At 41.1% G+C, this 16,140-nt stretch overlaps 1 protein-coding gene across 1 annotated transcript in view; it reads left to right on the forward strand.

Annotated features, from left to right (window-relative positions):
* Positions 1 to 16,140, forward strand: part of KDM3B (lysine demethylase 3B) — a 59,303-nt gene that overhangs the window by 20,838 nt on the left and 22,325 nt on the right. Inside the window, exons 6-11 of the mRNA XM_061189646.1 lie at positions 1,416 to 1,490; positions 4,177 to 4,776; positions 8,381 to 9,617; positions 10,512 to 10,713; positions 14,281 to 14,495; positions 15,272 to 15,424. Coding sequence (XP_061045629.1) covers positions 1,416 to 1,490; positions 4,177 to 4,776; positions 8,381 to 9,617; positions 10,512 to 10,713; positions 14,281 to 14,495; positions 15,272 to 15,424 — 2,482 coding nt within the window. The remainder of the gene's footprint in view (positions 1 to 1,415; positions 1,491 to 4,176; positions 4,777 to 8,380; positions 9,618 to 10,511; positions 10,714 to 14,280; positions 14,496 to 15,271; positions 15,425 to 16,140) is intronic.

Genomic DNA, 16,140 nt, shown 5'->3' on the forward strand with positions numbered 1-16,140 from the left:
ATGTAATGTAAACAAATGATTTTAGTTATTTCTTTATTGAATTTTATTTATTAAATTATTCAATCCTCATTTACAATTTCAAATGATACACATATATATAAAATAGATATTGAAAGCCATCCCTTACCCTAGGCAAATATTACTCCCCACAATGGTAATCACCATTAACAGTTTGGTGTATATTCCATATGCTTCCAAATATCTTCTCTGTGTGTGTGTGTATGATATTTATATATTGTCTATTTAGGAGATAACTATATAAATCATACTTTATTAACAAATGGGATCATATGATACATATAGTTCTTTTTTTTGTTGTTATTTATTTATTTGTTTGTTTTTGTTTTAGGCTGTGTTGGGTCTTCGTTGCTGCGCGCAGGCTTTCTCTAGTTGCGGCAAGAGGGGGCTACTCTTTGTTGCGGTGCACAGGCTTCTCACTGCGGTGGCTTCTCTTGCTGGGGAGCACAGGCTCTAGGCGCACGGGCTTCAGTAGTTGTGGCACACGGGCTCAGTAGTTGTAGCTCACGGGCTCTAGAGCACAGGCTCAGTAGTTGTGGTGCACAGGCTTTGTTGCTCCACGGCATGTGGGAGCTTCCCGGACCAGGGCTCGAACCCTTGTCCCCTGCATTGGCAGGCGGATTCTTAACCACTGTGCCACCAGGGAAGCCCCATATAGTTCTTTGATTTACCTTTTTTACTTAATTTTAAATTGTCAACATCTTTGTGTGTAAATATATATAGAAATCTATCAATACTTCGTCCTTTTAAAATAGATGCATACTATTCACTGAATGGATGTATCATAACTAATTTAATTTAAAATTGATGGACGTTTAAATCATTTGTATTATTTTCACTAATACGAATAATGCTGCATTGAATATCCTTGGGCATATATCATTGTACACTGTTTCACATTATTTATTGGAATAAATTCCTAAGTGTGTAATTGCTAGGTCAAAGAATATGCACATTAAATCTGACAATGTCTGTCAAATTGGCCCCTCCCAAAACCTTTTGTTTTTTAATAGTAGAGTGGTGCTTTTAATGATTACTGGTTCTGAAGGTTTTTTGTTTTTTTAATTACAGAATAGGAAGGTTTTAGAGATGCAGAATTTGAAGTTAATATCCCTAAAAGGGACACTTGGGCATTGAATGCAATTTTTTCATTCATTCGTTTAACAAATATTTGAGTGATTACCATATTCTAGACCTTGTTTCAGATGTTGTTATTCTGGCAGTGAATGAAATAATAGAGATCCCTGTTCATGGAGCTTTCATTCTAGCAGGGGAGTAGAAACAAATAGAGATAATTACATAGATTAGAAAAATACATAATTATGTCTTTGGTGGACAAGGCATTAAATCTTTTTCTTCCTTTTTTCATATTTTCTTTTATCCCGCTCCTACTATAGAGTGGTGAGATCAAGTCCGTAGATCCCAGACTGATCCATGTGATGCTGGTGGATAATTCAACACCTCAGAGCGAGGTACAGTAATGAACTGAGTCTCTGAGCAGACTCATGAGCTTGCGTTATCTTGTTACATAGACTTCCTTATGTGTGTGTTATCCATGGATGCCCTTTGGGTTTCATCTCTGACCACTGTACATTTCTTGCTCTCTCCACGGTCTTGTCCAGTTGAGGGAGGATAATCTCAAGAAAGAGACCAGGTCTGAGCAAACCCTTTTCATCATGGCTATGTTGCCTAGCTGTTTTAAAATCCATGGCCTATTTTTTTCTTACATTTTTTCAGGACAGGTATATTTGAAAGATACAGTAGACAAAGCTGTAATAAGCAGTAGAAATATTCATGACCTACCCAGTAATAAGAAATGGAGGAGAAGCTACATCCTCTTTTTCTTTCCATTAGGTGGTAGTGAGCTCCAAGGAAATCTGAAATTCCATATCCCAAGAAGAGTCAAATCAAACTGGTGCGTAGTTCAGTGCTCAGCACACAGTGGATTACTCCATAATTACTGTGAATCAGGCCAACTCTTGGTTCATTCAGAATTATCATAACCCATAAAAAGATACATTATATATCAGTGCCTGAACCAATCAAGGAATCCTGTATGAATTTCCTTCAGTAGGACATTGACTTGGACAGCCATCTGTCCATATATTCCTCATAGTCTTTTAGCACCTGCATAGTATTGCTCTCTTGGCTACTCCTGCTGAGTATACAGTTCTTCCTCATCTTCTTTATCCAGTCATTTTTGGCTTGATAAAACAAGATTAGGGTAGGAAAAGAAGAATCAGGGTTAAATTTAATAGTTCTTTACTACATATTATATTATTACAAATAGGATAAGTCTCTTGACTGTGTTTACGTGGCTGAAAAACACTTGTTATTTTGATGCTATGTTGGGTCCCTCTTTTATTTCCTTCCTATTTCATTCATTCTTTAAGCCCTATTATATGTCAGGTACTGTTTAGCTGCCCAGATATAGCTAGAGAGTACTGGTCTCAGTGTCCTAGTCTTTTTACTCACGTGTGAGTAACTCACCGTAAGTAGGGCATACATGTAAATTGTTGATCAGGGAGATTGCTCTGAGCCAGGCTCTGTAAGTTGGCCGGATGAGTTAAAGGTGAAATCTGTGGTTTTCAGCAACAGATGTTGATTCTTCCCTTTTCAGCTTTGCCATGATGTGGCTATCTTCTTAGCTAGCAAAGTACAATTATTGACAGTTCTGCCAAGTTTTACAGTAACCCTTCTTAGAGATCCATGGTTACCTCATCTCCTTGAAAGAGTGAGCAAGAAAGAAAGGAGAGATTTCACTGATTGTACTTCCATACTTCACAGTACTGAAAACTGGGTGATGATAGAGGTTGAAGAAAGGGTAAAAAGGTTTTAAAAGGATCAAATGAAAGCAATTCTTAACAAACAGAAACAGTTCTTGAACGAAAGATTTAGAAACTTAGATTAATATTACCAAAAGCATGGGAGAAACAAATAAATCTTGAGCTTTGTTTAAAGTTTGTAGAAGGAAATTAAGGGAGAAAAGACACAAATGAAGGCAGCAAAAAAAAAGTAGAAAAAAAACTAGAACTGGCAAGAAGAAATGTAAAATTTGAAAAAATTTCAGTTATAACAGCTATAATAATGATTACAACAAAGATAGATCTGCACAAAGAATCTATAAGTATTCAAGGGCAGTAAGAATAGAGTAATCAAATTAGTAAATAATAATGGCCAAATAACTATGTCATTAGCTTATTGCCACCCCAACGTGTTATCTGAATAAAACTATCTGAAAGTTAGCTAAATGAAGCTAAAATGAAAACCTGCTTCATGATGGGATACCAATCTAAGACTGTTCCGGATATGAGTTGCTTGAGAGAATGTTAGCTGTGTCCCAAGCCCCTGTCCTCTTGTCCTCCTCAGGGACAGAGTTTTTATTCAGAGATAGGAATTGCCCCCTTTTAATTCTGTGTCTTTTAAGGTTGTCTGACCTCTCAAATAAGGCACAAATAAGATTTCATGTGATAGGCTAAAATTACTGGAAGAGCTAAGAGATTTGGTTGTTTGGTTATGGTAGCCTGCCTTTTTGGCTTTCCCCTGTCTAATGCTTTGAAATAAGCTCTGGAGATTGTTTGTGTCTTTATAGTGTCCATAAGAGCAATTCAGACTTGTTTCTGTTGGGCTCACTTTTGCTCTGGTCACAGACTCATTAATGTTGGTTTTCCTATTGTTAAGTTGTCACCAGTTTTTAGTGACTTCTGGATAGAAGAGATTTTATTTTTCAATACTTGAAATGCCAGTTTCTGTCAAACAAGGAGATAAATATAAAATAAAGCAGATTTTTTTTTTCATCAAGAGGCAAATAAGTTCCCAGCCTAGCTCTAGCAGTCTATTTTGTAAAAGAAATTCCACAAATTTTTAAAATCCTAAAAAAAGTTCAGTTGAGGAAGTAGTGCATTTTATTTAAGGAAAGGTTTGCCAAGTGAGTTAACTTCTTAGTAATCATTATCTTGAATATGTGTGCATAAATTGAATCACAGGAAGACTGGAGCTCTTTAACAAAAGGGGATGTCTTAGAGCTGGCATTGGAATTTGGCAATCTGTACCTGCTTTGATTGTCTGCTTCTAGAGATGGGAAAGAGCTAATGGTTTATGGTTTTCACAGGATGGAAGGTCCCTTGTAATAAATCTTTTTTGAATTTTGTTTTGTAGGGGGGTACGTTAAAAGCAGTAAAATCTTCCAAAGGAAAGAAGAAGAGAGAGAGCATAGAGGGGAAAGATGGCCGGAGGAGGAAAAGTGCTTCGGACTCTGGGTGTGACCCTGCATCAAAGAAATTAAAAGGAGACAGGGGTGAAGTAGACAGTAATGGGAGCGATGGAGGTGAGGCAAGCCGAGGGCCCTGGAAAGGAGGGAATGCCAGTGGAGAGCCAGGGCTGGATCAGAGAGCCAAGCAGCCACCGACTACATTTGTCCCCCAGATTAACCGCAACATTCGCTTTGCCACTTACACCAAAGAAAACGGCAGGACTCTGGTGGTGCAGGATGAGCCCATAGGTGGGGACACACCTGTACCTTTCACTCCATATTCTACAGCCACAGGTCAGACACCTTTGGCCCCAGAGGTGGGTGGAGCCGAAAATAAAGAGGCAGGAAAAACACTGGAACAAGTTGGCCAGGGTATGGTGGCTTCAGCAGCTGTGGTCACTACCGCCAGCTCCACCCCAACCACGGTGAGGATCTCAGACACTGGCCTTGCAGCAGGGACTGGGCCGGAAAAACAGAAAGGCAGCTGGTCGCAGGCCCCAGGAGAGGTGAGTTGTTTCAGGGGCAGATTTGCAAGATTTGGGTTCACTCTTTCACCTTACTTTGTTCTTAACACATTAAAAAAGCATCTCAAATGCCAAAGGGAAGGAGTATTTCTGAGATGTGCTTAAATTGTATTCTGTGGATAGTCCTTTACTGCTCGTTGGGCAAATGCATATATCTTTAAAAACTTTATCAGCTCTTAAAAGTCACCTGAACAATTGGGCTAATCAAAAACTGATTATACAACCCAATTTAATGAGTTGTTAAAATAGATCTAATGGGGAATCTTTTTAATTCAGTTATCTATTTAGTTCATGTAGTGGTTGAGCCTCAACCAGGCCTATGAGAGGCAAGGTTAATGAATTATAGTGTTGGCAACAGTGAACACTGTAATTAAGGCTATGTGAAAGCTACTATTACCAACCCCTGTTTTCAGTTCATCATTTTATATATTTTCCTTTGAGGCTGGGCTGCTTTCTTTGATTTGATATGACCATGGAAGGTTGGTTTTTTCTTTCCCCTAAGTTAATCTTCTAAGTCTTACCTGGAAATTTTGATGGAATTATTTCATCATTTCATATATTTTCCTTTGAGGCTGGGCTGCTTTCTGTGATTTGATATGACCATAGAAGGTTGGGTTTTTTTTTCCCCTAAATTAATCTTGTAAGCCTTACCTGGAAATTTTGATGGAATTAATCACAGTAGTATCCAGTTTACTATGTTCTTTATCTTACCTGCATGTATTGTTGCTGAAAAGGAACTTTTGTTAAATACAAGTTAACATCAAGTTGGCTCCCCAGTCAAATTTGAAAGTGTCAAAATCAGTTCTTATAGTCTTTTGGTTCTTATTTTGGTCACCAAAGTATGATTTATGACGCTAGTCATATTTTTTTCAAACTGGCTGTTAATTCAAGCTGGAATATGAAATACAAATAAAATACTAAATGATTTTTTTAAATTATGTATAGGAAACTACTGTGTGCTAAGTACTGTATATTATAAACAAAGAATTGAAATCCTGTTTGACGGAGCTCACGTCCTAAAATGGAATCATTTTATAACAGTGTATAACAGTGCCATATAAAACATGGCATATACATTTCATCTGACTTCTTCCCCTCCCTAGCAAATGCAGTTTGTTAATCTCTAGTGTGCAGGGTTGGGGAGGAAGGTGAAGTGCCCAGGCAGAAGAGAAGGCCTGTAAATGCAAATTTCGCACTCTTCATGGTTTGTTCTCTGTTAGTTTACCAGCATTCCCAAGAGAACTAGGTGGGGATCTTATGTGGATTTCCAGTATGTGTAAGTCATCATATTGCCCAAATTGATTAAAATCGAATCCATGTCAAAGGCAGAGTAGATGTAAATGGGGATTACAAAATAGAACAAATACTACACTCTGCAAGAAGAGATCCACTGAATGCTGTTGTTCTTGGAGTAGCAAAGCTGAATAAATGAAATGTGGATCAAAGGGCATTTTCCAAACAGGTTTGAGAAATTTCTGTGACTGTATCTGTAACTTTGCTAATGTGTTAGCCTAGGTATTCTCTTGGAATATGATTTAAAAGTACAGAAATGGATGTTTCCATCATGAAATAGGGACACAGCCCCCCAGGAAACTTCTTGCCCTAAAAAGTGTGTTGAAATCAGTTTGTCATCACTTTCTTATAAGAAGAGGATTTGAAATTTAATCATTTGAAGGAAATGAAAGACCATCCAAATTATTTTTCATTCATGTGTGTATTTATTCTTAAAGAGTAACTTTAGTAGTGAAACCTGAGATCCTTATGCTTATTCCTTGCAGTCATGCAGGTGTCAAGGCTCCTGGCGAAATTCTGGCAGTGAAACAACAGCGTAGCATCAGTGCTGTATCTGTCTATTCTCTTCTTTTTATTTGGAAGAGTTTAAGTCTGGTTGCTGGTTAGTGGGAAGGAAAAGAAGAATGAACTAAGTTTTTGACTGTTAAATGCACTGAAGCAGTCTCTGTAGCAGATGTCAGCTGGAGGCAAGCTACAGGTGGTCTGCCTGGTTCTCATGCCTCTTTGCCACCCCAAAGAAAGTCCTAATGTAGACTCCGCTTGCGTATTTAAAGAAAACCTTAAATAAATTGAAATCCCCCCCTTTTTTATAAATTTATTTATTTAATTTTATTTTTGGCTGCGTTGGGTCTTCGTTGCTGCTCGCGGGCTTTCTTTAGTTGTAGCTAGCAGGGGCTACTCTTTGTTGTGGAGCACGGGCTCTAGGCACGCAGGCTCAGTAGTTGTGGCTCACGGGCTCCAGAGCGCAGGCTCAGTAGTTGTGGCACACGGGCTTAGTTGCTCTGCGGCATGTGGGATCTTCCTGGACCAGGGCTCGAACCCGTGTCCCCTGCATTGGCAGGCGGATTCTTAACCACTGTGCCACCAGGGAAGCACCCCCCTTTTTTTAACAACACCCTTTCATTTATCTGGCATAAATTTTTTAAAATTATGGTAAAGTAACACATAACATAAAATTTACCACTCACACCATTTGAAGTATACAGTACTGTGGCATTGTACATTCACAGTGTTATGCAACCATCACCACTATCTAGTTAAAGGAATTTTCTTCTCCCCAAAAAGAAACTCCATATCCATTAAGCAGTCATGGAATAATTTTTATTTCCAAGTATTACATAAGTGCTTGTACCTACCTGTGGATATTTCTCTGTATTACGCACATATATGGGTGTGTAATATACCATATGAAAGTGATTCTAACCCTTCTTTATGTATACATCCTTCTTTATTCAAATGCAGAAGTTAGCATTTTTAAGGTATTAAAAAAAAGAAAGTGTTTTTTCATTCTCCAATTTGTTATGCTGAATGCTTTTATTTGGTGGGTGTATCAGTGTCTACAGTTTTCCACTTTGGAGACTTGTTAGATCCTAATGATAACAGAAGGGTTCAGTAACTGGTATGCCTTCTATAATTTAGCACCTTTAGGTCTAACTTTAATTGAAACAGATAATTCAACTTTTAGGTTGACTTGGACCCATAAATAAATGGCCAAATTCCAAAAGGGTCCATCTTGGTGAGTTTCGGACTAATAAAGAAAATACTTTTCCTTAATGTACAGTGGGCTTGTCATAGGGCTGAAGTCGCTTTTGTAAGATGGGCAATTTGCAATGGCTTAAATAAACCGAAACTTTAACCATAGCCCCTAAGGTCTTTGAGATAGATTAATATTACAGGGTCACTAGTAATATTTCACTATATTTCAGAGTAAAAGCTGATGTCCATTGGGGAGCCCTTTTCTTCAGTTCCTGGCGGAGTCTTCATTTCTAAATAGATACTTAGAAGCCTACACAGCCTCCAAGTGCTTTGACAACCAGTTGGCTAACAACCAAGGGAATGGCAGGATATCATTCATCCTGCCATCTCTAGCTTACCTTGCTAAAGATCCCCTCTGTGCTGTCTGTGGCAGTTTTCTTCCCTGGTGAAATATAGGTATAAGAACAGTTTTCCTGGAATTGTAGGAGAGAAAAGTTGATTGACCCACAGGAAATGTTGGCCTAGGTCCAAGAAGATATCGTAAGGTTGTCAAGAGAAGCCAGCATCACTAACTCAGGCTATCTTCTCTTCTTTTCAGAATTCAAGAAATTCTGTTCTGGCCTCTTCTGGATTTGGAGCATCTCTCCCGAGTTCATCACAAGCTTTGACTTTTGGAAGTGGAAGGAGCCAGTCCAATGGGGTTCTAGCCACAGAGAACAAACCTTTGGGCTTCTCTTTTGGCTGTAGCTCTGCACCAGAGTCTCAGAAAGACTCTGATCTCTCCAAAAACTTGTTTTTTCAATGCATGTCCCAAACTTTACCCACCAGTAACTACTTCACTACCGTTTCAGAGAGTTTGGCTGATGATTCCTCCAGTCGAGACTCATTCAAACAAAGCCTTGAGAGCCTATGTAAAGGAAGATCCGCTCTTGGAGCAGACACTAAATCAGGCTCTAAGGCTGGAAGCTCTGTGGATCGGAAAGTGCCTGCAGAGTCCATGCCCACCCTCACGCCAGCCTTCCCACGGAGCCTCCTAAATGCCCGCACCCCAGACAGTCATGAAAATCTATTTTTACAACCCCCTAAACTGTCCCGAGAAGAGCCTCCTAACCCTTTCTTGGCATTTGTGGAGAAAGTTGAACATAGCCCTTTCAGCAGCTTTGCATCTCAGGCATCAGGTAGCTCTTCCTCTGCTACCACTGTCACCTCCAAGGCAGCACCCAGCTGGCCCGAGTCTCACTCCTCTACAGATTCAGCATCTTTAGCAAAGAAGAAAACCCTCTTCATCACAACTGACTCCTCCAAACTGGTGTCTGGTGTTCTGGGCTCAGCTCTTACCACTGGGGGGCCAAGCCTCTCTGCCATGGGGAATGGCCGGTCCAGTTCACCCACCAGCAGCCTCACCCAGCCCATTGAGATGCCTACTCTCTCCTCTAGCCCCACAGAGGAGAGACCAACTGTGGGGCCTGGGCAACAGGACAATCCTCTCCTTAAAACCTTTAGTAACGTCTTTGGCAGGCACTCAGGCAGCTTTCTGTCCTCCCCAGCAGATTTTTCACAGGAGAACAAAGCTCCTTTTGAAGCTGTGAAAAGGTTCTCACTGGATGAGCGAAGCTTGGCTTGCAGACAAGACTCGGACTCCAGTACCAATAGCGACCTGTCAGACTTGAGCGACTCTGAGGAGCAGCTGCAAGCCAAGACTGGCCTGAAGGGGATTCCGGAGCACCTGATGGGGAAGCTGGGCCCCAATGGGGAGCGCAGTGCTGAGCTGTTGCTGGGAAAAGGCAAAGGGAAGCAGGCCCCCAAGGGCCGGCCTCGGACTGCCCCCTTGAAAGGTGATCCTGCTGGGGTTATACGTGGGCTTGGCTCTGGCACTAGCTTTAAATGCTTGTTGTGCTCTTGGGCAACAGAGGCCCTCTCTTTGATGGAAAGTTCTATAATCTCATAGAATTACATAGTCAAAAGGGCGCAGTAGGGGCCCCTCATCAGACCTTCTGGTTCAGGGCAGGATTGATCTATACCAGTACTGTAAGAGGGGTATCTGTCCTGTGTAATGATAATCCCAAAAAGTCTTGATAGTCTGTTATTTTCGGTCAGGAATTCTTTTCTTGTGTATTTCTGTTGCCTTTGGCCCTTCCTCTTTTATTTACTTAGGCGAGTTACTCAGTACTAGTCTTCATTCTCACATCGCAGCCTTTAGTAGAGTTGATGAAGCAAAGAGAGCCACTCCTCAGTTTGCTCCTCTCTGTCACATATATATGGTTTTAACACCTCTTCCAAAAACTGTTAACTCCTGTAGAGTGAGGTTATGGTCCAAAATTGTATAAGGGCAAGTGTCTAAGAGAAAGTCTGATGGTAAAAGTCGCCATTCTCGTTAGGATTTGGTATCCCATGGGAGCCCCAAGAGTTCTTGATTAGTAGAACAGTCATATCCTGAGGGGCTAGTGGCAAGAGGCTTCTGCCGTCTTGAGTTTTCCTCACCCATGCTCAGAGTTGTTTTGTTGTCATGGGGTACTTCCCACAAATTCTCCATGGTCTTTAGCTCCTAGTTGAAGCCTTTGTTCCCTGTGCTCCTTTTCTGTCAAGGATGGACCTGATGGGCTCATGCCCATTCAGTGCAAGGAGGAGTGACTCAGGTCAGGACAAGTGACTGTCCCCAGGAGGATTATGTTATTGAGTCTCATTTAAACCTTTCATGACCAACCATTTCTCCCCCTCCCTTGCCACAGTTGGCCAGTCAGTGCTGAAAGATGTGAGCAAAGTGAAGAAGCTGAAGCAGTCCGGAGAGCCCTTCCTGCAGGATGGGTCGTGCATCAATGTAGCCCCTCATCTGCACAAGTGTCGTGAGTGCCGCCTGGAGCGGTATCGGAAGTTTAAGGAACAAGAGCAAGATGATTCCACTGTGGCTTGCCGCTTCTTTCACTTCCGGAGGTACCCAGACTCCTCTCTTCATCTCCTTCCCAGTTTCGTTAGTGACACTTAACTTCCACTCTTTCTCTGAATCGGTAAACATATCTCACCATCTTTTTATTGTTTTCCTAAATTACATTGCTCTCAGAGTCTGTGCTAAGGTTCTGCCATCCCATTAGTGGCCACTTAGTTGTTTGGATTGTGAAATGATATGTGACTTTGTCCTTAGAGAATTGAAATTGAACAATCTCACCTGCTGCCCCCTGAGCTGTGTTGAGTTATTCCTAACTTGGGCTCCATTTGAAACCAGTGGTGTGAGCAGAAGGGTGCCATTTTGTGTCCTAGATCTGCCTGACCACTTACTCCTCTTTAGTGCTGGAGTAACTTGAGTCCGCTAGGGAGAAGGGGAAGTAAGATTAGGAGATAATGTGAAATAGAGATAACTGTTGAAAATCCTAGGAATATCCCTTGCTTTTACCAAACAACAGCTATTTAGTCACTTTTCTTCTGCTTGATAAACTTAGAAGAGGAATTTCTTCTAAGCAATCATTCAAGTGTCCTTAGTTTTTTAAATAAAGAAATCCAGGTGGTTTATCCATGTGGCATGGATTCACGTATTCAGCAAATATTTATTGAGCACTTAATGTGTGCCAGCCATTGCTGTGGGCATTGAGGATTAAACAGTACATAAAACCATCAAATTCCTGCCCTCAGGAGGCTTGTTGGGGACGCAGAGAGTAAATAAGAAAAAAAAGGTTAAATATATAGTGTGTCAGTCTGTAATAACTGTGAGGAAGAAAAAGGAGGGAAAGAGGATTGAAGTGTGGGGAGGCTAGAGAGGCTACAGTTTATTTTTATTTATTTATTTATTTTTATATCTTTATTGGAGGAGGCTACAGTTAAATAGGATGGCTTGATGGGGGAATTCCCCGGCGGTCCAGTGGTTAGGACTCCACGCTTCCACTGCAGGGAGCACAGGTTTGATCCCTGGTTGGGGAACTAAGATCACATGCCACGTGGCAAGGCCAAAAAAAAAAAAAAGGATGACTTGAGAAAGTGAGTTTTGAGTAAAGACCTGAAGGAGGTGAGGGGAGTGAGCTACGCATTCTTCTGAGAGACAAGTATTCGAGATAGAGGGCACAGCAACAGCAACTGTCTTGAGGCTGGAATATTTCTAGTGTGTTCATGGAGCTAGGGTGGGTAAAAGAGAGTAAGCAAGGGGGGGAAAAGAGTGAAGTCAAAGAGTTAATGATAGGTCCAGATTCTAAAGGGCTACTCTTAAGGGCCCTGGCTTTTATGCTGAAGAAGCAGTTGTTGGAGATTTTGAGCTGATGAGTAACACTGATGAATGTTTTAAAGGATCACTGTGACTACCTTCTTGAGAGTAGATTATATTGAGGCAAAAGCAGGGAGAAATTAGGAGAATATTGGAATTATCCAGGTGAGAAATGATGGTGGCTTAGTGTAGGGAGGTATTAATAGAGGTGATGAGAAGTGGTTAAATTAAGGATATATTTTGAAGGTAGAGCCACATGCTTTTCTGATGGATTGCATGTGGGATATGAAAGAAAGGAGTCAAAGATGATTTTACGGCTTCTGGCCTGAAAACTGGAAGAATGGAATTGCCATTTACTGGTAAGGTGATTTCTTAGGGAAAAGTGGGTTTGAGGAGGAAAATGGGGAGTTTTAATTAGTTAATTTATTAATTTATTTTTGGTTGTGTTGGGTATTTGTTGCGGTGTGCGGGCTTCTCATTGTGGTGGCTTCTCTTGTTGTGGAGCACGGGCTCTAGGTGCACGGGCTTCAGTAGTTGCAGCACGTGGGCTTCAGTAGTTGTGGTGCGTGGGCTCAGTAGTTGTGGCTCACGGGCTTAGTTGCTCCACAGCATGTGGGGTCTGCCCGGACTAGGGATCGAACCCATGTCCCCTGCATTGGCAGGAGGATTCTTAACCACTGCGCCACCAAGGAAGTGCGGGAGTTTTAATTTAGATATGTTAAATTAGAGATGCCTATTAGATTTCCAAGTAGAGATGTTGAAAGGGCAGCTGGGGAATTCCCTGGTGGTCCCATGGTTAGGACTCTGCCTTCTCATTACCAAGGACCCGGGTTCAATCCCTGGTCAGGGAATTAAGATCCTACAAGCTGCGTGGTGCGCCAAAAAAGAAAGAAAGAAAAGAAAGAAAGAGCAGCTGGATATACAACTCCAGAGTTGAGGGAAGAAGTCCAAGCTGGAGATAAAAATGTGGACGTCACTGGGTATTTAAAGCTGTGAGTCTAACTGAGATCACTTAAGGAGTCAAAGTCTAGGCAGAGAAGAGAAGTAATCCAAGGACTGAGTTCTGAAGCTCTCCAGCATTTAGAGATGGGAAAGATGAGGAGGAACTAGTAAAGGAGGCTGAGAAAGAACAGCCAGTGAGGTATCCTGGAAGACAACTGAAGAAAGTGTTTCTGGGAAGGAATTATGAACTCCGGCAAATGTTGGTGATTGGGTGGGGTCAGTTAAGGACTGAAAATGACCATTGGATTTAACAAGGGGGAATGACCTTGTCAAAAACAGTTTTGGGACTTCCCTGGCGGTCCAGTGGTTAAGACTCCACACTTCCACTGCAGGGGGCACGGGTTCGATCCCTGATCAGGGAACTAAGATCCCACATGCCGTGTGGCATAGCAAAAAAAAACAAAACCAATTTTGGTAGATTGGTGGGAGAAAGCCTGAATGACGTGGATTAAGAGAAAATAAAAGGAAAAGGAACTGGTGACTGTCAGTATAGACAACTCTTTTAAGAAACTGCTCTTACAAACTGATAAATGGAGGAGGTGGGTGTGGGATCAAGGGGATTTTTGAGATAGCACGTTCAAATACTGACAAGAGTGATTCAGTAGAGAGGAAAATAGGTGATGTAGAAGAGAGAATTAGTGGAGGGATGCCTATGCAAGAGGATAGGATGTAGAACATAGGTGGAGAGGTTGGGTTGGTCTTCACTGGTACCTAGTTCATCCATAGTAGCAGAAGATGAAATGGAGTACATGGGGCCAGTGACAGGAATGTGTGGTAGTGTGGTGGTGGAAGCTTGTGGGAATTCTCTTCTGGCTCCTTGCGGAATTTTTTCAGTGAAATACTTAACAAGGTCCTTGTGGGGAAAGTAATACTGGACGTTTGAAAAGAAAGGAGAAGATATTAAACAGGCATCTAGGAGAGGGAGCACACCAGGAAACTGTATTGTGGCTGCCAGGCAATATTAAGGGTTCACGTGAGTAGACATGAATTTCAAGTGTGACAGTGAGCATAGCTCTGTATTTTTCTCTGGTCACATTCAGTGGTGTGGGTGCTGGTGTGGAACAGGTGGTTGGAGAAACTGGTGGACATTTCTGGGGACAGCTTTTTAAAGAACCCAGACCTACTAGGTGTTAACAAGCCTTCCTATTAGTGCATACTCTGTTGGTCTAATACAGTGAAATTTCTTAACTCAGTCTGATTCCTGTTATGTCTCATTTAATTTCTTTTAGATCCTAGGATTTTAAGTGTGTGTTGGTTTGCATGGTTGCTGCTATTTACTATGTATTTGACTGTGTACATTCCTGTCTCAGGTTGATCTTCACTCGAAAGGGGGTACTCCGAGTGGAGGGGTTTCTGAGTCCCCAGCAAAGTGACCCTGATGCCATGAACCTGTGGATTCCCTCTTCCTCCCTAGCAGAAGGAATAGACCTAGAAACCTCAAAATACATTCTTGCCAACGTTGGAGACCAGTTCTGCCAGCTTGTGATGTCTGAGAAGGAGGCCATGATGATGGTGGAGCCACACCGTAAGGCACCCTCTTGCTTGTCTTCCAGTCAGTTCTAGGTGGAAACTCATTTTCTTTTGCTTAAAGGGAGGTGTGGAAGGAGTGGCAGGTGGCATTTTCTATAGATGAAGTAAGACCAATAAAACTTTTCTTTGTAGTAAACTAAATAGCTGAAGCCACACCTGTATCCAGCAGTCCTCATTCTTTTAGTCTTCGGCAGTTAACAAACTAAAAATTCCTTCCCTGTTTGTCTTTCATTGTTGTAGCACAGTTGCCATAATTTGCATTTTGATCCCTGTTTGGGTTTGATTCACGCTGAATATTTTCAGTTTGCTTTGAACTAATTTGTGTTAGTATGTGATACTTGATGGTTTGTGAATAGATGAAGTGCTACTGGTTGTTGTGTTTCATACCTAGAACCCACATTATTCAGACATTTATGATATTTCCATGTCTATGAGATACTATACCCTATTTCTAGACCAAGGAATATTGTACTATGAAATTATGCCCTACACTTGAAGAGAAGAATCCTCTTGTTTCAAAATTCCCCAAATTGAAAATTTTATAGTATCTTAAATGACAACATGTGGCATTCATTCTCATTGACACTTGTTCAGAAATATTAGAAATTCCATGTATTTTGTTTCTCTTACAATTATAGAAATACAGACTTCATGAACCTTTGAGTTTAATTGCTAGACAAAACACTTGAGTAGAAATCAGTGGGTCTGGGATCTTTTGCTGTTGCTCAGGATGGTCAGTGCCAACAGTATTCCTCTTCCTTTTTCCACCAGAGAAAGTGGCATGGAAGCGAGCAGTGCGTGGTGTACGGGAGATGTGTGATGTATGTGAAACAACTCTCTTCAACATCCACTGGGTTTGTCGCAAATGCGGATTTGGGGTCTGCCTTGACTGTTACAGGCTCAGGAAAAGCCGACCACGCAGTGGTGAGCAAATATTGTCCTGTGTAGTTCTAAAGGTAAACTGCCAGTGGAGGTGTGGACTTGGAAATTGAAGCAGAAATGGGTTTGCGCCTCCTCTTTAGCTGTTTAGCTTCATTTATGTTTTGTCACATTGTGAGGTCTTAAAATTGCCAATACTCCAGCCTAACTGGAAAGGTTAAAACAAGCCAAGAAGAGTAAATCTTCATCTTCCCTGGTTTTTTTTTTTTAATAACATCTTTTTTTGAGATATAATTCATATGCTGTAAAATTCACCCTTTTAAAATGTACAGTTCAAAGGTTTTTAGTATATTCTCAAGGTTATATGTCATCACCATAGTATAGTATATTCTCAAGGTTATATAGTAATTTCATTTTCATTGTTCCAAAAAGAAACTTCACACCCGTTAGCAGTCACTCCCCATTCCTCCCCCTCCTTAGGCCTTGGTAACCACTAATCTACTTACTGTCTATATAGATTTGCCTATTCTGTACATGTCATATAAATGGAATCATACAATATTTGGCCTTCTGTGACTGGCCTCTTTAACTTAGCATACTGTTTCAAAGTTTCATCCATGTTATAGCACCTAATTCATTCCTTTGTATTGCCAGGTAATATTCCATTGTATGATATACTACATTTTCTTCATCCATTCATAAGTCAATGGACATTTAGGTTGTTTCTACTTTGGGCTGTTATGAATAATGCCACTAGGAAC

The sequence above is a fragment of the Eubalaena glacialis genome, chromosome 4 (genome assembly GCF_028564815.1).
Source record: "Eubalaena glacialis isolate mEubGla1 chromosome 4, mEubGla1.1.hap2.+ XY, whole genome shotgun sequence".
Taxonomy (NCBI): domain Eukaryota; kingdom Metazoa; phylum Chordata; class Mammalia; order Artiodactyla; family Balaenidae; genus Eubalaena; species Eubalaena glacialis.